Source organism: Pecten maximus, chromosome 1 (genome assembly GCF_902652985.1).
Source record: "Pecten maximus chromosome 1, xPecMax1.1, whole genome shotgun sequence".
Lineage (NCBI taxonomy): Eukaryota > Metazoa > Mollusca > Bivalvia > Pectinida > Pectinidae > Pecten > Pecten maximus.
The window spans coordinates 4,276,036-4,300,436 of NC_047015.1; the positions used below are offsets into that span (position 1 = coordinate 4,276,036).

Genomic DNA, 24,401 nt, shown 5'->3' on the forward strand with positions numbered 1-24,401 from the left:
TCAGTGGTGCGACTCTCGCCTTCCCGAACAAGAACGTGCAGTGGATCTTTCCGGTGACATCAACGAGTCGAAGATAGAATACCATTCCATATCCAATGTCACTTGCATCTGCGAAACCATGAAGTTGACAGGAGGTTACCTTGCCGAGGTTTTTCCCTTTGTAACACCGATCAATGGTAACATGCTCTAGTTCAGGTAGCTGAAGCAGCCAATCGGTCCAGTCCTTCAGATCTTTTCCTGTGATCTCCTCATCCCATCCCTTACCATCCCTACAAAGTCTTTGCAGAATTGACTTGGCCTTAAGAACAAACGGGGATGCAATTCCTAAAGGATCGTACACTGAGCTGGTTACTGATAGAATACCTCTTCTAGTAACGGGCTTGTCTTTCATCTGAATTTGGAATCCAAGGGAGTCATTCTCCATGAACCAATAAACTCCGAGAGCTCTTTCGATAGGTGGCTTACTATCCAGACTCCACAACTTGACGTCTAGGGCACGATCACCCTCTGGAATAGATTCCACAACCTCATCACTGTTACTCGTCCATTTGGTAAGTCGGAATCCTCCGGATTTACACATTTGAGTCACATCATGTATAAGACTAATCGCCTTCTTCTCTGTAGCAACGGAGGTCAGACAGTCATCGACATACATATTTCTTTTCAGTGCGTCCTGAACTTCTTGGGGAAACCGTTCTTGACTGTCCTTTGCAGTTTTCTGAAGAGCAAAGTTGCAAACACTGGGAGATGATGAGGCTCCAAACAGGTGAACCGTCATCCTGTAGCTCCTTGGCTCATTCGCAGTATTCCCGTTGGGCCACCAGTAAAATCGCAGATAGTCTCTTTCATTTACTGGGACCTTCACCTGATAGAACATCGCTTCAATGTCTCCAATGACAGCCACTGGTTCCTCCCGGAATCGCATCAACACACCAAGAAGATTGTTTGTAAGGTCAGGTCCCTGGAGTAAGTTGTCGTTAAGGGAGACACCTTGATATCGAGCAGAGCAATCAAACACCACTCGAATCTTGTTCTTTTTCTTGTGGTATACACCATGATGAGGAATGTACCAGACCTTTCCTTTGTCAAATCCCACAGGTGCTGGTTCCGCATGACCTTTTACCAACAGTTTTTCCATGAAGGCAGTGTAATCTTCTTTGAACTTGGGATCTGCCTTGAACCTGTTCTCAATGCTGCGTAATCTCCGTTTAGCCATTACCGAGTTATCAGGCAAAATAGTGACCTTGTTACGAAAAGGCAACGAAACGCAGTAATGTTCTCCATTCTTATAAATAGAGTTTTCAGCCATATCCAAAAATTGTTTGTCCTCCCTCGAGTCTTCTTTTCTATCGTCAATAAGACGCTCAGGGAAATCGAGGTTCATAGATCTCTTAACCATGTCTTCGATGTCTTCTCCTGAATCCTGAATGTGAACTCTGTTGACTTGTATAGTACCGCTTTCTCGAAGAACATTCCAGACCACCCATCCAAGCTTAGTTCTTGTAGCATGTGGTGATCCACTAGGGCCTGCAAGTATCTCAATAGGCGAGTAGGCATCTGGTACGTTGCTGCCAATCATCAAACCTATCTCACAGTTAGGCTCAGCTAGTGAAACCTTTGCTAAGTGTTCCCACCTTGACACCTCTGCTTGTGTTGGGATGTGCTTCTTAGACACGGGCATTTTCTCCTTCGTGAACACTCGCGGAAGATCAATAGCATTTTCCGAGTCAATGTCACTTACTTGCAGTCCACTGATGGAAAATGTGTTCATGATAAATGGCTCACCCATTGTACTCAGTGTAAGCTGTGTCTTCTTACCTCTAGCTCCAAGCTGTTTCATAACTGTCTCGGTGCAAAACGAAGCGCTACTACCTGTATCCAAGAATGCGTATGTCTCTATACTATGAGGTTTATCACGCAAGCGAATTCTAACTGGGACTATCGCCATGGCACAAGACACATCCCCCTTTTGATCTTCTTTTGCGATAGCATAACCAGTACTGGCATTCGATACACTAACAACTGACGAGCTTTCTTCGTTGTGTAAGATAGATGGATGACTTTTTTTGCATATGCCGCACTTGGAACGATTACGGCATCTCTTCGACATGTGGCCTTTCTTGAGACAGCCAAAGCATAATCCCTTTTCTTTAATGAAGTTGACTCTTTCGTTCATAGGTTTGGTAGTTATCTTTTTGCAAGTATCCAGAGAATGGGAAGTAGAGTCACAGAAGAAACACTTATAATTCGGGGCTGGAGGAGGTACGGTGTCACTGGTGCTCTTAGGTATAGAATCTGTAACAATCTCTGGAACTGCATTGCTGGAACGTGCAATCTTTTGCGGAGTCTTTGGTCTTGAAGTCCCAGTGGCAATACTTCCATACGTAGGGTCGTTGATTTTCTTAGCCTCTGTCTTCACAAACTTCACTAAGTCCTTGAACCGAACCTTCCTCTTTGCTTCCTTGTACTTATATACTTGGTTCCTCCATTTATCATGCAGATAGAAGGGTAGTTTGAGCATTAATTTCTTAATATTGTCCGAGTAGTCAAGAACGCCATTTGATTCTGTGCCAACTGCATTATCACACTCTACAAGAAACAAAGAGAAGTCATCGAGTGCTCCCCCTTTTCCTTTTAAAAAACTCGGAAAATTTTGAGCGTTTTACCCCTGTCCCAAAAAAAAACACAAATCCGGCCCTTTTTTTCTTTTTTTTGAATTTTTAAAAAACCCCCGGGTGGGGCCCCCCTTGGTTTCCCTTTTTTCCCGGACCGGGAAATTTTTTTTTTCTCAATATATTATTTTTTTTAAAACCCTTATTCCCCTTTTAAAAAACGGTAATTAAAATCCCGTCCCCCTTCCCATTTACTTAATTGCCCATCCAGGCAAAAACCCATTAAAAAAACCAAAAAGGCTTATAGGGAAAATATATTTAAACATAAAAATTGTTAGGTCAAAATTTTTCCATTTTTGGGCAAAAAATTAACGAAACCTTTTAATGTTTAAAAAACAAAAAAAATATCCCTTTGGGGAAGGACAACCCTCTGATATTTAGGTTTTAATTTTTTTAAAAAACAACTGAAAAACTTTTCCCAATTATTTCCCTTTGTTTTTAAAAACTTTATTTAAATATTCAAAAATTAAAAAACAAACAGGAGGGGGGGGTTTGTCCTTCTTTCCATCCCCGGGATATATTTTTTTCCAAGGGAGGAAATTCCAGGTTTAAAAAGGGCCTTAATCAGGGAAACCCCCTTTTTAACCAATTTTTAGAGGTTCGTTTTTTCCCTAAACCAGGGGACAAAACCCGGGTAAACTTTTTGAATTAAAAGAGCGGGTACCTTTGTGCTTGAAAACCCCGGTATTTAAACTGGTTTCCCCCAATAAAGTAAAACCATCCCTATTTTCCCCTTTTTTTAAATTAGTAAAAATTCCCTTTAGTTTTCCTTTTCAAAACCCTTACCCTAGAAAAAATTTTTTGGTGTCCTTCATTGACATACCCGGTATATCACTTGTGTGTCCTATAAGTGACTTTTCCCCGGTATAAAATTGTTTTCCTACAGTAGCCCTACCCGGTTTTCCCGGGGGTTTTAAAAGTGGGCGCCCCGGTTGTGTGGGGCCTATCAGAAAGACATCCCCTTTTTAAAACACTTGTTTTAAAGAAACCTTGGTTTAAAAAGGGTGTGGTGTCCTACATAGAAAAAACCGGGTTAAAACACTTTGTGCCCCTTTTGTAGCTCCCCGGGTTATATAAACCTGTGTGCCCTACCCGCAAACAAAACCGGTAAAACACTTGTTGTCCTATCAGAGACTCCCCGGGTTTATAAAACATTGTGTGCCTTCAGTAACAACCCGGTAAAAATCACGGTGGCCCCAAAGAGACATCCCCGGGGTAATCACTGTGTGCCCTATCAGTAACAAAACCCGGTAAAAACACGGGGTGCCCTATCATGACATCCCCGGTTTTAACATGTGTGCCCCTACCGTAGACTACCCGTATAAACTTGGGGGCCCTATCGTAAAAATTTTCCCGGTATAACACTTGTTTTTCCATCAGAACATCCCCGGACACCCGGGGTTGTGTCCTTTTTAGTGAAATACCCGGAATATCACTTTTGTGTCCTATCAAAGAAAATACCCGGTATACACTTGGTGTCCTATCAGTGACTCCCCCTTTATTTTACTGTGGGGTCCTATCTAGACAAAAACCCGGGTATATCACTTGTCTGCCCCAATCGAACATCCCCGGGTATAAACCCCGTTGTTTTCCAAATCAAAAGACAAAACCCGGGTTAAAACACGGGTGTCCATCAGTGACATACCCGGTATTCCTTGTTTTCCTATCTAGACTTTCCCGGGTATTACGTGGGGTCCTATCAGTGACATCCCCGGGTTTTCCACTTGTGGTCCATGGGGCCCATCCCCGGTTTAAAACCCGGGTGTGTCCTTCAGTAGCCCATAACCCGGTAAATCACTGTGTCCTATCTTTTAGACATCCCCGGTATACCCGGTGTGCCCTATCAGTAGACATCCCGGTATTTTTAAGGGTTTTGTCCTATCAGTAACATCCCCGGTATCCTTTGTGTGCCCTATCATTTAAAAACTAGGGGGTTTGGTGTGGGCCCAAACGTGAATCCCGGTTACCCAAATTTTTTAATAAATAGGTAAAGGTTTTTCCCCATCTTCCCGGTTACCCTGTGTTTTATCTTTGACACCCCAATTAAATTTTACCTAAATGTCCCTTAAAACAGGTGTGTTTTCAAAAAGTTTCCCCGGAATAATTCCCCTTGTAAACCCCCGGAAACAGTTTTATTAGACAATTCCCCCTAACCATTTTTTATGACCCCCCCTTCTAAAAACCATGGGTTTGTTTAAATTTTGAATAGGAGGCCAATCCCCCTAAAACTTTTTTCAGTTCCAATAAATAAATGAAAATTAACTTTGGCCCAACTTGAATTTTTTTTAACCAACCCAATAAATTACAAAATCCCAATAATATTTCATAAAAAATTACTTTAAAAAACCATTTTTTAGCCGAAAAACAACCCAAATTAAAAGGGCCTTATAAATCTATCATGCATACAAAAAACAAAAAAACCCATAAACAAAAAAAATTTTAAAAATAAAAAAAAAAAAAGAAAAAAATAAAAAAAAAAAAAACAAAAAAAAAAAAAAAACAAAAAAAATAAACCCAAGAGAAAATAAAAGGGGATAACTAAAATTGCAAAGGGGGACTTGTCGTCTGTCCACGGTTCACTGAAATATTTATATTTTGGGCCCCCGGAACCCCCCAAAAATGACATTATAACATGATGACAGAATTCCTAAAAAAGCATAAATCATATTCAAATTTTCACAAATTTAAGTTACCGTATCGTATCCTCCGATAGGTTCCAAAACGAATCTTTAAATCCTCAAAACATGTTCTGCGTTTTGGAAAAACGCAAATTCCCATATATTCGTTTTAAACAAAAACCGGAAAACCGGAAAAACCGTTTTTTCCCGGGAATCTTAACAAAATTACCACAAAGAAACTAAAAAATAAAAATTCAACATAAAACAACTTTTGGGGCCGAAAACAAAAGGGGCCCCTTTAAACGAGGTTTAAACCCGAGTTTATAACCCCCGAAAAAAGGGCCCTAATAACCTAAAAAAACACATAAATTAAATCATTATGCAATCAAAAAAATCACAATTAAAAAAAGTTAAAACCTGAAAATTTTTAGTTGGGGAATTGCCCTTTCACTCGAGCGTTAAACCGTATCCTTTTACTCAATGTCGGCCCCAAACCCAAGGGGCACAAGTTTTGTAACGGGGAACGCGTTAACCCCTTGGAAAGGGGAAAATCTTAACTTTCCCCCGAATCGAAATAATCATTTTTGTTTTTTCCAAATTTCCCCTGAATCCTCCCGGGTTTTTACCCACCCCCCATGCCTGGGTGTACAATCGGGCGATCACCCAAAAGGGATCCCCAAAGCCCCTGATTTTTCCTTTCTTTTTTCACCTTTTTCTGGCTTCCTTCAAAAAGCGGAAAGTATTCCTGGTCCACCTATTCCAGAAAATATCTAAAAAGGATTTGTATCTGTCTAACCTCCTTTGGCATAGTTATCCGTGGGGGACGAAGTTCCAGGGGGAAATACTCTCCAGGCGGAAGCAATAGAAATTTGGTTTTTTGGGGTAAAAACCCTAGGGTTCATTACGTTACCCGAGGGCTTCATTTAAACGGGCGCCCTTTTTTTTAAAAATGGGCCCTCTCCCCCCACAAAAGAGTTTTCTAAAAATTTCCTTCTTTCACCCATTTTTTCGCATTTGTCTGCATAAAGAGAAACCAACACCTGTTCCTTCACGCCCAAAGGGGGCCCTTTCCCAGGCCCCCCCCGAAGTGAAAACCGGGGGGAGGTTTAAATTTCCCCAAATAAATGCTACTTTTTGCAACATGTTATCACAAAATTTTGTCTGTGTTCCATTTTAAATATTTTCCTTCATTTTCCGTGAGAAACCCGGCCCAAGGGTTTGGGTTTTCCCTTTTTCCGTTTCTAATAAATACAGGTTTTCCTTGCGACGTAAATTTTTCGAATGGAGTTGTTTCCCGAATCCTGTATCGAGCGACGAAAGCAACTTCAAAAAGGGCCCCGGCACGAGCACAAGACAGGTAAACAAAAACCCCCATATCGCTTTACCAAACCCCCTTCCCCGTTTCATTTTAAAAGGGTCCAAAAGAAGTCCCCCCGGGTTCTGCTAAAAAGGGGGGTGAAAATTTTGCGAGCGCTTGGGGTTTAAGTTTCCCAAATTTTTTGCTCAACCCATGGAGCTCTGAAATTCCTAAAAGGGCACCCTTTTGGGAAAAGAATAGATTTCACCAGGATTTGCAAAGGCCCCAAACCAACCCCAAATATTTTTCTCGAATGAATGAAAGGGCCCGTTTTTTTTTCCTAAGTGACCACATGATCTGTGGGAAATCATCACAACGAGTCTCGATACAAAACAGTTTCCCCTAGGCAACACCACGGGTTTTTTTTTGCATCATAGGGAAAATTTCAGCTCTTTCAAAAACCCCTTTCCTAGGGGGAATGACACCATCTTTAAAAAAAAGGGGTCCATCTTGAAAAATTTCAAATTTCTTATTTTTCGCGATAAAACACCATTGTCCTTGTAAAGGGATTTTGCTTTCGGTGCGAAGTATTTCGTTGCTCATCTTAATAAAACCGGGGGCTTCAGCCCGTTCCAGAATTCCACGGGACAGGCAACCTGTCGAAGGTTTTTTCTGCCCTTTTTGAGAAGCCCTATCCTGTCTCTCTTTCGACAATCCCTAACTTTTTTTTCCCGGGTCGCTTTTCCCGGGATCAGATTCTAAAAGCTGAGGTCCTTTTTTACTCCCGGCCCCCTTCAACAGCCCTGAAATTTTGTCCTTTAGCTCTCAAAAAGCCCCCCCGTGCTCTCCAAGTTTTTAAAAAGTTGGAGTAAATTTCCGAAAAGGTTTTTTGGGGGACCCCACTGTTTGTGTAAAAACCAACTAGGGAAGCGCACGCAGTGTCCTTATTTCGGGGATAAAATTCTTTTCCCCCGTGTTTCTTAAATCCTTTTCCACAAGGGGCCCCTTTTCACGTTCGGTTTTCCAAAGGGGGAACATTGGCCCACGGTCCAGGGAGCCCGGCAACTTCGAAATGCTCTTTCCTCTTGTTTGCAACACCCAGCTGGTTTTTCCTTAGGTTGAGGAAATACCCTTAAATTTTCCGCCCTACTTCGGGATAAGACCCAATGGGGTTTAGTACAAAAGTGTAAAGGGGCCAAATTTTTGTTTGCGAATCCCTTAAACTGAATTTGCTGTCAGCCCAAAAGGGAAAATCGATCTAGGGTTGTAATTCAGCTTTTCCCTTCCCACCATCCTGCCCAACTTCACTAGAGAAGAGGCAGTGAATTTCCCCGGGGGTATAGTCACTGCCTTAAGTGGGGGAACTCTCGCCCCCCGGGGAAACAAAACAAAGAAATGGATCTTCCATGACATAAAGGGAGTTGAAGATAAAATACCTTTTCCAACCCCAATGTCAGGGCATCTGCGAAACCATGAATTTTGACGGGATTTTCCCCTTCCCCAGGTTTTTCCCTTTGTCCCCCCGATCAAGGGTAACATGCTTGGGTTCCCGGTATTTAAAAGCACCCAAATTTCGGTCCAGTCCTTCAAATTTTTTTCCGTGATCCCCTCACCCCACCTTTAAACCATCCCTAAAAAGGTTTTTTGCAGTTTGGGGATTTGGGCCCCTTAAGAACAAAGGGGGATCCCAATCCAAAAGGGGACGTACCTGGGCGGGCCCCCGTTTAGAAACCTCTTTTTAGTAAGGGTTTGTCTTTCATCTGAATTTGGAATAAAAGGGAGTCATTCCCTAACCCAAATTAAAACCCCGAGAGCTTTTTCGATGGGTGTTACTATCCAAAATCCACAACTTGACTTTTGGGCCCGACCCACCCCGGAAATAGATTCCACAACCACATACTTTTACTCGCCCAATTTGGTAAGTCGGAATCCTCCGGATTTCCCACATTTGAGTCACTCAGTAAAAGACTAATCGCCTTTTCCTTCTCTGAAAGGAAAGGGAGGTCAGACAGTATCGACAAAACATATTTTTTTTCAGGGTGTCCTAAACTTTTTGGGGGGGAAAAAACCTTTTTGGACTGCCCCTCTGCAGTTTTTTGGAAGAAAAAGTTAAACACGGGGAAATTTGATGAGGCTCCAAAACGGGTTTAAACCGTCATCCCTGTACCCCTTGGGCTCTTTCGCATTTTCCCTTTGGGGCCCCACCGAAAAAATCGCAGATAGTCTCTTTCTTTTTAACTGGGACTTCACCTGTATAAAACACGCTTCAAGGTCCCCCAAAATGACCCACGGGCCCCCCCCCCAATGCTAAACACCCCCAAAAGATTTTTTGTAAGGTAAGGTCCCTGGAGTAATTTTTTTAAAGGGGAAAAACCCCCTTGATATCCCCGCAAGAAATTAAAAACACCCTCGAATTTTGTTCTTTTTTTGGGGTATACCCCATGATGGGGAAAATTGTCCCAGACCTTTCCTTTGCAAATCCCACAGGGGGGCTGGTTCCGCATGACCTTTCTCCAACGGGTTTTTCCATGAAGGTGGTAAATCTTCTTTGAACTTGGGATCTGCCTTAAACCCCTTTTCTCAATGGGGCGTAAATCCCGTTTGGGCTTTTTCCGAGTTTTTCGGCAAAATAGGACCTTGTTACAAAAGGGCCCAAGGGAAAACCCCGTAAGTTGCCATCCTTATAAATGGGTTTTCACCCATATCCAAAAATTTTTTGTCCCCCCTGATTTTTTTTTCTATCGCCCAATAAGACGCTCAGGGGGAAATCCATTTTCATAGATCTTTAACCAATTTTTCAAATGTCTTCCCCCCAAAACTCCCTAAATGTGAACTCTTTGACCCCCTATGTACCTTTTTCTCGAAGAACTTTCCCAAGACCACCCTCCGAGCTTAGTTCTTGTGGCAATGGGGTGACCCCAAAAGGGGCCTGAAAGGGATCTCAATAGGGAGTGGGGCATCGGTTTTACTTTTGCTGCCAATCCAAACCCAAAACCCTTCTAACATTTTAGGCTCGCTAGTGAACCCTTTGCTAAGTGTTCCCACCTTGACCCCTCTGTTGGGTTTTTGGGTGTGTTTCCGGGCCCACGGGCTTTTTTCCTTCGTAAAACACTCCCCGGAAGATCAAATAAAATTTTCCGATTTAATGTCATTACTTGCGGGCCCCACTGATGGAAAAATGGTTTCATGGGAAAGGGGCTCCCCCGGGGGATTTAAAGTTTTTAAGGGCTGTTCTTTTTCCCTTAACCCCCCAAGGGGTTTCAAAGGTTGGTGCAAAACAAAACCCGCTACTACCTGTACCCAAAATGCGTATGTCTTTTTATGAGGTTTACCCGGGCAACCCGAATTCTAACGGGGACTATCCCTGGCAAAAAGACCCCACCCCCCCCTTTTGATCTTCTTTTGCGATAGCAAAACCCAGAAAATTGGCCCATTGATACACTAAAAACTGACGAGTTTTCTTTTCTTTTTTGGTTAAGATGAGGGGATGACTTTTTTTGCATATTCCGCCCTTAAAAAAAAAAAACGATTACGGAAATCTCTTCGACAAGGGGCCTTTTCTTGAGACCCCAAAAGCCAAACCCCCTTTTTTTAAATGAAGTTGACTTTTTCGTTTTTAGGTTTGGCGTTTTTTTTGAAAATTTCCCCAAAGAGAAGGGGAAGTAGAGTCACAGAAAAAAACCCCTTATAATTCGGGGCTGGAGGAGGGAGGGGTTCACGGGTGCTTTTTAGGTATAGAATCTGAAACCAATCTCGGGAAAAACCTCCCTTGTGGGGGCGTGCATCTTTTGCGGAGTCTTGGTCTTGAACCCCAGGGGGCAATACTTCCAAAAGGTAGGGCCCGTTGATTTTCTTAGCCTCTGTCCCCACAAATTTAAACTAATTTCCTTAAACCGCCCTTCCTTTTTGCCCTTTACTTATAATTTGGGTTCCTCCTTTTATCATGAAAGATAGAAGGGTATTTTGACATTAATTTCTTAATATTTTTCCGAGAGTCAAGAACACCATTTGATTTTTGTCCCAAACTGAAATTATCCATTTCTAACAAAAAACCCAAAGGAAGTCATCGAGGGGCCTTGGGGGTCCCCAAAGGACGAATGGGGGGGCCAGTCTAATGCTTCTTGGGGAAAGCGGGTCGTATAAATTTCCTCATCCCCAATACGATCCCCCAGCTGACTCATGGCTCCCTTAAACCCTTTTGCCCCAAAGATGGCTGAATCCTGACACCACTTTATGTGTTTCCCGAAGTAAGTTTTTCAAGGTAGTTCTCCTTTCATCGTCATATCAGTTTTGGGATTAAAAACCTTCGAGCGAAATTGACGAAATTAAAAACTGCCCATATTTAAAAGGATCTCCATAAACTTTTTTTTCCTCTGCCCCAAGGGTTTTTTTTTAAAAGTTGAACTACCGACTGAACTACGGTTTTTGGGGAAGGGAAAAAAACAACATATTTTTCAGGGAGTGTTCTCGATGACAAATTCTGCTTTCCCAGGCTATGCGGTCCCAGGGGCATCCAAAAGGACTGGAGGGGGCTTGCACAAACACTTTTATCTGTAAATGTACAGGCAAGGGCGCGGGTTAGGTAGGTTTAAAACGGGGGTTTTCTCGAACGCAAAAGCCTGGTCCAAAGGGGGCATTAAGATTTTCATTTAGTCCCCACTTGTCGAGTACCCGCTTCTCGCTTGAGCGACAGCTATTTCCGGTTCAAGTTCCAGCCCCTTCCCCTTTGATTTTTGCGCAAAATTTGCTACTCAAATTTATGTTTTTTTGATAAAGCTGTTTTTCCCTTTTCTCTAAATTTTAAACCCCAACCCCGTTTTTTTCTTTGATACTTTTTTGAGGGGCCGTATGAAATGGCAAATACTGGGAAAAGGATTCCCTTTCATCCTTTTTGGATCAGTTTTTTTTATAATGCCTTGGTCTATTTTTCGCCGCCAAAACTCAACTCTCGGCTCAGAAAAAAAGTTTTCTTACTCAAATTTATAGCAATCCGCGAGGAAAAATTTGTTTTCAATCCCAAATTTTGAATTTTTCGCAGAACCTTTCTCTTGGGCCTTTGAAAAAAAACTCATCAGGGTCATGGGAAAGACTTTGGGGCCCGCCCAAAAAGTCATACAGTTCCCCAAAAATTTTTCGAAAATCAATCATCCACATACTGGGATTTTTACGCACAATAACCAAAGGTTCGTCCCTCCTTCAGTGGCTATTTTTTTTAAATAAACTTTCTGAACCCACATGGGGACTTTTATTTTTTGTTTCAGCTGTTCCCCCTTGGGAAAGCATGCCCCCTTTTTCACTAAAAAATTTTTGGCCCGTCCAGAACGAAAATTTAAAATCCTACATGTTAAAACCTTTTTACGGTTTCCCCTTTTTCTATAGCCTCTTTTTCCCAAACGTTAACAAATTAAAAGTTGAAGATCATACCTCTTAAATCTGGGAGATTTCGTTCGAAAATAGGCCTCGAATACGCCCCGAAAACGTTTGGCCCATCGTAATAATAAATGAGGTCAATTTTCCCTCTTCCTGGCTTCATCCTTTTTTTTATTATCTTTGACATCAATTCAACTACAAAACTGTACATTACCGGTGTATGACTTTAAAGAAGTTTTTAAAGTTTGATAGATTTATGTAAAGAAAGAAACAGTACTTTTTGACTAATTAACAACAAAAGTTTTCATTATGCCTTATATCTTATAAAAAAACATGAAAAGTTTGATTGTAGATGAATCGGACCAAACCCCCCTTTTTACTATTCCCGTATACAATAACATGACCTTTACAAGACTAAAGGGCGTTTTTGGCCCCAAAAATGAATTTAAAAACCCAAAAAACCCCAAAATAGCAAAAAAAAATACTATTACGATACTATTCCCCTTACACATTTTTAAACGAGTTAAACGCAATGAAAACAAAAGGGCAATTATAAAACATAATAGCATTTCAATACAGCAGAAAAACAAGTGATAGACTAAAAATGCACGAGGGACTTGGGCGTCTGCCAAAGGTTTACTGACAATTTTTTTATTTGGCCGGAAATTAAAAAATTTTTTCCAAATGACATTTAAAATGATGACATGAATTCCTAAACAAGCATAAATCATATTCAAATCATTCAACCGTAATTTTGTTACCGTAAACGATCCTAGATAAATCCCGGAAAAGAATCTTTTTCATACTCAAAACATGTGTTCGCTTGGATAACGCTATCCCCCTAATTCGTCTATACTAAAACCGGGAAAACCCGGGAAAAACCGTAATTTTTCCCGGGAAACTTTAAAAAAAAATTACCACAAAGGGAAAACCCAAACAAAACTTCAAAAATAAAAAAAAAAATAACATTTAGGGCCCTAACACCCGGTAATATCATTGTGTGTCCTATCATTTTGACATACCCGGTAATCACTTGTGTGGGCCTATCAGTAACCTTTTTCCCGGTATATCATTTGTTTGTCCTATCAGTAGACTTTTCCCCGGGATATCACATGTTTGTACTATCATAACATACCCCTTTTTATCATTGTTTCCCCATCATAGCATTAAACCCCGTATTTAAAACTTGGGGGTGTCCCCATCAGTAGACTACCCCATTTTTCACTGTGTGCCCCATCTAGACAACCCGGTTATTCACTTGTGTGGGCCTAAACAGTTTTAAAAACCCGGTATTCACTTTGTGGCCTATAAATGACATAAACCCCGGGAAAATCACGTGTGGGGGTTTGTTTGTAGACATACCCGGTATCACTTGTGTGTCCTATCAGTAGACATACCCGGTATATCACTTGTGTGTCCTATCAGTAGATATACCCGGTATATCACATATGTGTCCTATCAGTAGACATACCCGGTATATCACATATGTGTCCTATCAGTAGACATACCCGGTATAACAAGTGTGTGTCCTATCAGTAGACATACCCGGTATATCACGTGTGTGTCGTATCAGTAGACATACCCGGTATATCACTTGTGTGTCCTATCAGTAGACATACCCGGTATATCACTTGTGTGTCCTATCAGTAGACATACCCGGTATTACACGTGTGTGTCCTATCAGTAGATATACCCGGTATATCACTTGTGTGTCCTATCAGTAGACATACCCGGTATATCACTTGTGTGTCCTATCAGTAGACATACCCGGTATATCACTTGTGTGTCCTATCAGTAGACATAACCGGTATATCACATGTGTGTCCTATCAGTAGACATACCCGGTATATCACTTGTGTGTCCTATCAGTAGACATACCCGGTATATCACTTGTGTGTCCTATCAGTAGACATACCCGGTATATCACTTGTGTGTCCTATCAGTAGACATACCCGGTATATCACTTGTGTGTCCTATCAGTAGACATACCCGGTATATCACGTGTGTGTCCTATCAGTAGATATACCCGGTATATCACATATGTGTCCTATCAGTAGACATACCCGGTATTACACTTGTTTGTCCTATCAGTAGACATACCCGGTATATCACATGTGTGTCCTATCAGTAGACATACCCGGTATATCACTTGTGTGTCCTATCAGTAGACATACCCGGTATAACACGTGTGTGTCCTATCAGTAGACATACCCGGTATAACACTTGTGTGTCCTATCAGTAGACATACCCGGTATATCACTTGTGTGTCCTATCAGTAGACATACCCGGTATATCACATGTGTGTCCCATCAGTAGACATACCCGGTATATCACATATGTGTCCTATCAGTAGACATACCTTGTATAACACTTGTGTGTCCTATCAGTAGACATACCCGGTATATCACTTGTGTGTCCTATCAGTAGACATACCCGGTATATCACTTGTGTGTCCTATCAGTAGACATACCCGGTATATCACGTGTGTGTCGTATCAGTAGACATACCCGGTATATCACTTGTGTGTCCTATCAGTAGACATACCCGGTATATCACTTGTGTGTCCTATCAGTAGATATACCCGGTATATCACATATGTGTCCTATCAGTAGACATACCCGGTATAACAAGTGTGTGTCCTATCAGTAGACATACCCGGTATGTCACGTGTGGGTCCTATCAGTAGACATACCCGGTATTACACTTGTGTGTCCTATCAGTAGACATACCCGGTATATCACTTGTCTGTCCCATCAGTAGACATACCCGGTATAACACTTGTGTGTCCTATCAGTAGACATACCCGGTATATCACATGTGTGTCCTATCAGTAGACATACCCGGTATTACACTTGTGTGTCCTATCAGTAGACATACCCGGTATATCACATGTGTGTCCTATCAGTAGACATACCCGGTATAACACGTGTGTGTCCTATCAGTAGACATACCCGGTATATCACATGTGTGTCCTATCAGTAGACATACCCGGTATATCACTTGTGTGTCCTATCAGTAGACATACCCGGTATAACACTTGTGTGTCCTATCAGTAGACATACCCGGTATATCACGTGTGTGTCCCATCAGTAGACATACCCGGTATATCACTTGTGTGTCCTATCAGTAGACATACCCGGTATTACACTTGTTGTGTCCTATCAGTAGACATACCCGGTATAACACTTGTGTGTCCTATCAGTAGACATACCCGGTATATCACATGTGTGTCCTATCAGTAGACATACCCGGTATATCACTTGTGTGTCCTATCAGTAGACATACCCGGTATAACACTTGTGTGTCCTATCAGTAGACATACCCGGTATAACACTTGTGTGTCCTATCAGTAGAGATACCCGGTATATCACTTGTGTGTCCTATCAGTAGAAATACCCGGTATATCACATGTGTGTCCTATCAGTAGACATACCCGGTATAACACTTGTGTATCCTATCAGTAGACATACCCGGTATATCACATGTGTGTCCTATCAGTAGACATACCCGGTATATCACTTGTGTGTCCTATCAGTAGACATACCCTGTATAACACGTGTGTGTCCTATCAGTAGACATACCCGGTATTACACTTGTGTGTCCTATCAGTAGACATACCCGGTATATCACTTGTGTGTCCTATCAGTAGACATACCCGGTATATCACATGTGTGTCCTATCAGTAGACATACCCGGTATAACACATGTGTATCCTATCAGTAGACATACCCGGTATAACAAGTGTGTGTCCTATCAGTGGACATACCCGGTATATCACTTGTGTGTCCTATCAGTAGACATACCCGGTATTACACTTGTTTGTCCTATCAGTAGACATACCCGGTATAACACTTGTGTGTCCTATCAGTAGACATACCTGGTATTACACGTGTGTGTCCTATCAGTAGACATACCCGGTATATCACTTGTGTGTCCTATCAGTAGACATACCCGGTATTACACTTGTGTGTCCTATCAGTAGACATACCCGGTATAACACTTGTGTGTCCTATCAGTAGACATACCCGGTATATCACATGTGTGTCCTATCAGTAGACATACCCGGTATATCACTTGTGTGTCCTATCAGTAGACATACCCGGTATAACACTTGTGTGTCCTATCAGTAGACATACCCGGTATAACACTTGTGTGTCCTATCAGTAGATACCCGGTATATCACTTGTGTGTCCTATCAGTAGACATACCCGGTATATCACTGTGTGTCCTATCAGTAGACATACCCGGTATAATCACTTGTGTGTCCTATCAGTAGACATACCCGGTATATCACATGTGTGTCCTATCAGTAGACATACCCGGTATATCACTTGTGTGTCCTATCAGTAGACATACCCGGTATAATCACTTGTGTGTCCTATCAGTAGACATACCCGGTATATACACTTGTGTGTCCTATCAGTAGACATACCCGGTATATCACTTGTGTGTCCTATCAGTAGACATACCCGGTATATCACATGTGTGTCCTATCAGTAGACATACCCGGTATATCACATGTGTGTCCTATCAGTAGACATACCCGGTATAACACGTGTGTGTCCTATCAGTAGACATACCCGGTATATCACATGTGTGTCCTATCAGTAGACATACCCGGTATTACACGTGTGTGTCCTATCAGTAGACATACCCGGTATATCACTTGTGTGTCCCTATCCGTAGACATACCCGGTATAACACTTGTGTGTCCCTATCAGTAGACATACCCGGTATAACAAGTGTGTGTCCTATCAGTAGACATACCCGGTATATCACTTGTGTGTCCTATCAGTAGACATACCCGGTATATCACTTGTGTGTCCTATCAGTAGACATACCCGGTATACACTGTGGTGTCCTATCAGTAGACATACCCGGTATATCACTGTGTGTCCTATCAGTATACATACCCGGTATATCACATGTGTGTCCTATCAGTAGACATACCCGGTATATCACTTGTGTGTCCTATCAGTAGACATACCCGGTATATCACATGTGTGTCCTATCAGTAGACATACCCGGTATATCACATTGTGTGTCCTATCAGTAGACATACCCGGTATACACTTGTTGTGTCCTATCAGTAGACATACCCGGTATATCACTTGTGTGTCCTATCAGTAGACATACCCGGTATATCACTTGTGTGTCCTATCAGTAGACATACCCGGTATAACACTTGTGTGTCCTATCAGTAGACATACCCGGTATAACACTTGTGTGTCCTATCAGTAGACATACCCGGTATATCACTTGTGTGTCCTATCAGTAGACATACCCGGTATATCACATGTGTGTCCTATCAGTAGACATACCCGGTATAACACTTGTGTGTCCCTATCAGTAGACATACCCGGTATATCACATGTGTGTCCTATCAGTAGACATACCCGGTATATCACTTGTGTGTCCTATCAGTAGACATACCCGGTATATCACTTGTGTGTCCTATCAGTAGACATACCCGGTATATCACTTGTGTGTCCTATCAGTAGACATACCCGGTATATCACATGTGTGTCCTATCAGTAGACATACCCGGTATATCACATATGTGTCCTATCAGTAGACATACCCGGTATATCACTTGTGTGTCCTATCAGTAGACATACCCGGTATATCACATGTGTGTCCTATCAGTAGACATACCCGGTATATCACTTGTGTGTCCTATCAGTAGACATACCCGGTATATCACGTGTGTGTCCTATCAGTAGACATACCCGGTATAACACTTGTGTGTCCTATCAGTAGACATACCCGGTATATCACTTGTGTGTCCTATCAGTAGACATACCCGGTATATCACATGTGTGTCCTATCAGTAGACATACCCGGTATAACAATTGTGTGTCCTATCAGTAGACATACCCGGTATATCACAGTGTGTGTCCTATCAGTAGACATACCCGGTATATCACTTGTGTGTCCTATCAGTAGACATACCCGGTATAACACTTGTGTGTCCTATCAGTAGACATACCCGGTATTACACTTGTGTGTCCTATCAGTAGACATACCCGGTATATCACTTGTGTGTCCTATCAGTAGACATACCCGGTATATCACATGTGTGTCCTATCAGTAGACATACCCGGTATAACACGTGTGTGTCCTATCAGTAGACATACCCGGTATATCACATGTGTGTCCTATCAGTAGACATACCCGGTATATCACTTGTCTGTCCCATCAGTAGACATACCCGGTATAACACTTGTGTGCCCTATCAGTAGACATACCCGGTATAACACGTGTGTGTCCTATCAGTAGACATACCCGGTATATCACTTGTGTGTCCTATCAGTAGACATACCCGGTATATCACATGTGTGTCCTATCAGTAGACATACCCGGTATATCACTTGTGTGTCCTATCAGTAGACATACCCGGTATAACACTTGTGTGTCCTATCAGTAGACATACCCGGTATATCACATGTGTGTCCTATCAGTAGACATACCCGGTATATCACATGTGTGTCCTATCAGTAGACATACCCGGTATATCACTTGTGTGTCCTATCAGTAGACATACCCGGTATAACACTTGTGTGTCCTATCAGTAGACATACCCGGTATATCACTTGTGTGTCCTATCAGTAGACATACCCGGTATATCACTTGTGTGTCCTATCAGTAGACATACCCTGGTATATCACATGTGTGTCCTATCAGTAGACATACCCGGTATAACAAGTGTGTGTCCTATCAGTAGACATACCCGGTATATCACGTGTGGGTCCTATCAGTAGACATACCCGGTATTACACTTGTGTGTCCTATCAGTAGACATACCCGGTATATCACTTGTCTGTCCCATCAGTAGACATACCCGGTATAACACGTGTGTGTCCTATCAGTAGACATACCCGGTATATCACATGTGTGTCCTATCAGTAGACATACCCGGTATTACACGTGTGTGTCCTATCAGTAGACATACCCGGTATATCACTTGTGTGTCCTATCAGTAGACATACCCGGTATATCACTTGTGTGTCCTATCAGTAGACATACCCGGTATAACACGTGTGTGTCCTATCAGTAGACATACCCGGTATATCACTTGTGTGTCCTATCAGTAGACATACCCGGTATATCATTTGTGTTTCCTATCAATAGACATACTCGGTATAACACTTGTGTGTCCTATCAGTAGACATACCCGGTATATCACTTGTGTGTCCTATCAGTAGACATACCCGGTATAACACATGTGTGTCCTATCAGTAGACATACCCGGTATAACACGTGTGTGTCCTATCAGTAGACATACCCGGTATAACACTTGTGTATCCTATCAGTAGACATACCCGGTATATCACATATGTGTCCTATCAGTAGACATACCCGGTATAACACTTGTGTGTCCTATCAGTAGACATACCCGGTATATCATTTGTGTGTCCTATCAGTAGACATACCCGGTATATCACTTGTGTGTCCTATCAGTAGACATACCCGGTATATCACTTGTGTGTTCTATCAGTAGACATACCCGGTATATCACATGTGTGTCCTATCAGTAGACATACCCGGTATAACACGTGTGTGTCCTATCAGTAGACATACCCGGTATATCACTTGTGTGTCCTATCAGTAGACATACCCGGTATATCACTTGTGTGTCCCATCAGTAGACATACCCGGTATATCACTTGTGTGTCCTATCAGTAGACATACCCGGTATATCACTTGTGTGTCCTATCAGTAGACATACCCGGTATATCACATGTGTGTCCTATCAGTAGACATACCCGGTATATCACGTGTGTGTCCTATCAGTAGACATACCCGGTATATCACTTGTGTGTCCTATCAGTAGACATACCCGGTATATCACATGTGTGTCCTATCAGTAGACATACCCGGTATAACACTTGTGTGTCCTATCAGTAGACATACCCGGTATATCACTTGTGTGTCCTATCAGTAGACATACCCGGTATATCACTTGTGTGTCCTATCAGTAGACATACCCGGTATATCACATGTGTGTCCTATCAGTAGACATACCCGGTATAACAAGTGTGTGTCCTATCAGTAGACATACCCGGTATATCATTTGTGGGTCCTATCAGTAGACATACCCGGTATATCACTTGTGTGTCCTATCAGTAGACATACACGGTATATCACATGTGTGTACTATCAGTAGACATACCCGGTATGTCACGTGTGTGTCCTATCTGTAGACATACCCGGTATGTCACGTGTGTGTCCTATCAGTAGACATACCCGGTATTACACTTGTGTGTCCTATCAGTAGACATACCCGGTATATCACTTGTCTGTCCCATCAGTAGACATACCCGGTATAACACGTGTGTGTCCTGTCAGTAGACATACCCGGTATAACACGTGTGTGTCCTATCAGTAGACATACCCTGTATAACACGTGTGTGTCCTATCAGTAGACATACCCGGTATAACACGTGTGTGTCCCATCAGTAGACATACCCGGTATATCACTTGTGTGTCCCATCAGTAGACATACCCGGTATATTACTTGTGTGTCCTATCAGTAGACATACCCGGTATATCACTTGTGTGTTCTATCAGTAGACATACCCGGTATATCACATGTGTGTCCTATCAGTAGACATACCCGGTATATCACATGTGTGTCCTATCAGTAGACATACCCGGTATATCACTTGTGTGTCCTATCAGTAGACATACCCGGTATATCACATGTGTGTCCTATCAGTAGACATACCCGGTATATCACATGTGTGTCCTATCAGTAGACATACCCGGTATTACACTTATGTGTCCTATCAGTAGACATACCCGGTATTACACTTGTGTGTCCTATCAGTAGACATACCCGGTATATCACTTGTGTGTCCTATCAGTAGACATACCCGGTATATCACATGTGTGTCCTATCAGTAGACATACCCGGTATATCACTTGTGTATCCTATCAGTAGACATACCCGGTATATCACTTGTGTGTCCTATCAGTAGACATACCCGGTATATCACATGTGTGTCCTATCAGTAGACATACCCGGTATATCACATGTGTGTCCTATCAGTAGACATACCCGGTATATCACTTGTGTATCCTATCAGTAGACATACCCGGTATATCATTTGTGTGTCCTATCAATAGACATACCCGGTATATCACTTGTGTGTCCTATCAGTAGACATACCCGGTATATCACTTGTGTGTCCTATCAGTAGACATACACGGTATATCACTTGTGTGTCCTATCAGTAGACATACCCGGTATATCACTTGTGTATCCTATCAGTAGACATACCCGGTATATCACTTGTGTATCCTATCAGTAGACATACCCGGTATATCACTTGTGTGTCCTATCAGTAGACATACCCGGTATAACACTTGTGTGACCTATCAGTAGACATACACGGTATATCACTTGTGTATCCTATCAGTAGACATATCCGGTATACAAAATGTATCACATGTGTGTCCTATCAGTAGACATACCCGGTATAACACATGTGTGTCCTATCAGTAGACATACCCGGTATATCACTTGTGTGTCCTATCAGTAGACATACCCGGTATATCACTTGATGTAGTAGTTGGTTACGTGTTTTGTGTCGCCAAGCCCATACAAACCCTCTCCTCAAGTCAATGACAGTACATCATTTTATAGAAATGCCTTTAGAAACCCCCTCTTCAGTATAACTACAGTACATCATGTTAAGATAAAGCAATAAAAAAAAAAAACCACCCACGTCAATCATTAGTTTCATCAATACCCCCAAGTTGTAAGTATATGTGTTTATATTATGCATTGCATATATGTCTTAATATTGCTTTGTTATGTAAGCAGCTTGGTGGGTTTTTTTTACCTTGTATTCGGTATATAGATATACATTGTGTATACTATCTGTTGAATTCTTATACGTCAACGACCAGGAATGCTGATAGATTTTGTTACACCGTTAGTATTAAACTAAAGTCAATAACCTGACAAACCTAAAATCATCACGACTCCTTTATGTGGAAGTTCAATTTCTCCTAATACATTTGTATCATACCACATCATACCTCTAAGGATGATGTTAACAAAGCACCATAACGCACGAGACATTCTATGATATTACACTTTTATATCAAATTTGTATAAAATACATGAACTATTTTTCATCACGAAGTCGCATCTTTATGTCAGATGTTTCCATGATCAATAAGTTATCGTGATAGTAATTAATCATTTATATCGCTTATTTTCTTTATTAGATTTGAAACTTTATATTTACAATATCTTCATGATGGGACAAAAAACCAACAAATCTGTCATGTGTAATACATTGTTTTCCTTCAAACAGATTTTGCCTACATCCTGGTTATGTCTGCTGAGATTGACAAATGCTTATATATATGTAGAAATGTGTCCGGTGGATATCCCTAATGGTTTGTTTTTATAGTTCATGTTAGATAAAACGTGATTATTTGTGGCGTTTAAGTCCTGAATGTTCTAACTCAAAGTCGATAAAACGAGGTCAAAATATAAAGTCAGCGACACCTGCCAGGTACAATATTGTAAATTGTAATCCAGGTGATGTGTCCTACCTCATGTCAAGCCGCTCGTGGAATATGCTGCTTGTTAGCAACCATCTTCATATCTGGTTGTTACGTGCTGTGCATGTCTGTCTCCGAGAGAAGACGGATTACAATTTTTTTTTTTTAACTTGTGTCTGATCCCATTTGCATATTTGATTTCATCACATTAATTTAAACTCATATATCCGGTCAGTCATGTTTTGACAGAAAGGGTCTATGGGAATATACTCTATTTAAATCTAATTGTTTGTATCTTGGTATTTATAACGAATCATTCATAAATAATTGTTTATATCCTATTGTTCAAATTAATTTGTTTATATCCTATTGTTTAAATTAATTTGTTTATATCCTATTGTTTAAATTAATTCGTTTATATCCTATTGTTTATATCTAATTTGTTTATATCTAATTGTGTGTTATTTGGACATTGTATTTATCGATGTATAACTACTTTTCTAGAGTACCTAGAGAAATTGCCTGATTCTGTTTGCCTGTCTATAATTATATTTGATATATGTATTTGATAATATTCAATTAACATAACGGTCTTATCACTACTGTATATTCAATCAAACATCCATAAAGAAAGGATTACTGTCTTAAGAATATTGAACAAGGATGTACCTCCGCCTATCACAATCACATCAATATACATTTTTACAATAAATATGTTTCTTACCTAAAAAAAAAATTAAAAAAAAAAAGTATATGTGTTTATGTTTTCCAAATACTTTTGTAATACAGGTTACATAGGTAATCTGTAAAAACTATTTTTTTAATTGCCCATGTATTTTGCATTATAAGTTTTAGTTTTCTTTTGTTTTTAGTTAAGATGTAAGTCCCCATTGCCAAGTTAGATAAATCTATATATTATATTCAAGGGTTTCAAGTTGTTTATCAATCTGTGATCTCACTCCATTAGTAATAGTTTCTGTCTGTCTGTTAATATTCTCTGATCTCTTTCCATTAGTAATAGTTTCTGTCTGTTAATTCTCTGATCTTACTCCATTGGTAATAGTTTCTGTCTGTCTGTTAATATTCTGTGATCTCTTTCCATTAGTAATAATTTCTGTCTGTCTGTTAATATTCTGTGATCTCTTTCCATTAGTAATAGTTTCTGTCTGTCTGTTAATATTCTGTGATCTCTTTCCATTAGTAATAGTTTCTGTCTGTCTGTTAATATTTTGAGGTCTCATTCCATTAGTAATAGTTTCTGTCTGTCTCTCTGTCTGTTAATATTCTGTGATTTCATTCCATTAGTAATAGTTTCTGTCTGTTAATATTCTGTGATTTCACTCCATTAGTAATACTTTTAGTAATACTTTATGTCTGTCTGTTAATATTTTGTGGTCTCATTCCATTAGTAATAGTTTCTGTCTGTCTGTTAATATTCTGTGATTTCACTCCATTAGCAATACTTTCTGTCTGTCTGTTAATATTTTGTGGTCTCATTCCATTAGTAATAGTTTCTGTCTGTCTGTTAATATTCTGTGATCTCACTCCATTGGTAATAGTTTCTGTCTGTTAATATGCTGTGATCTCATTCCATTAGTAATAGTTTCTGTCTGTTAATATTGTGTGATCTCATTCCATTAGTAATAGTTTCTGTCTGTTAATATTGTGTGATCTCATTCCATTAGTAATAGTTTCTGTCTGTTAATATGCTGTGATCTCATTCCATTAGTAATAGTTTCTGTCTGTTAATATTGTGTGATCTCATTCCATTAGTAATAGTTTCTGTCTGTTAATATTCTGTGATCTCATTCCATTAGTAATAGTTTCTGTCTGTCTGTTATATATTCTGTGATTTCACTTCTTTAGTAATACTTTCTGTTTGTCTGTTAATATTCTGTGATCTCATTCCATTAGTAATACTTT

General features: G+C 40.8%; 1 protein-coding gene across 1 annotated transcript; it reads right to left on the reverse strand.

Moving 5' to 3' along the window:
* Nucleotides 1-23,178, reverse strand: LOC117340100. Its single transcript, XM_033901890.1, has 4 exons — nt 23,148-23,178; nt 8,488-8,574; nt 140-2,589; nt 1-108 (listed from the first exon to the last, which is right to left on the reverse strand). Exons 1-4 carry the CDS (start codon nt 23,176-23,178, stop codon nt 1-3), a joined length of 2,676 nt encoding a protein of 891 aa, XP_033757781.1.
* Between the last annotated feature and the right edge of the window lie 1,223 nt (nt 23,179-24,401).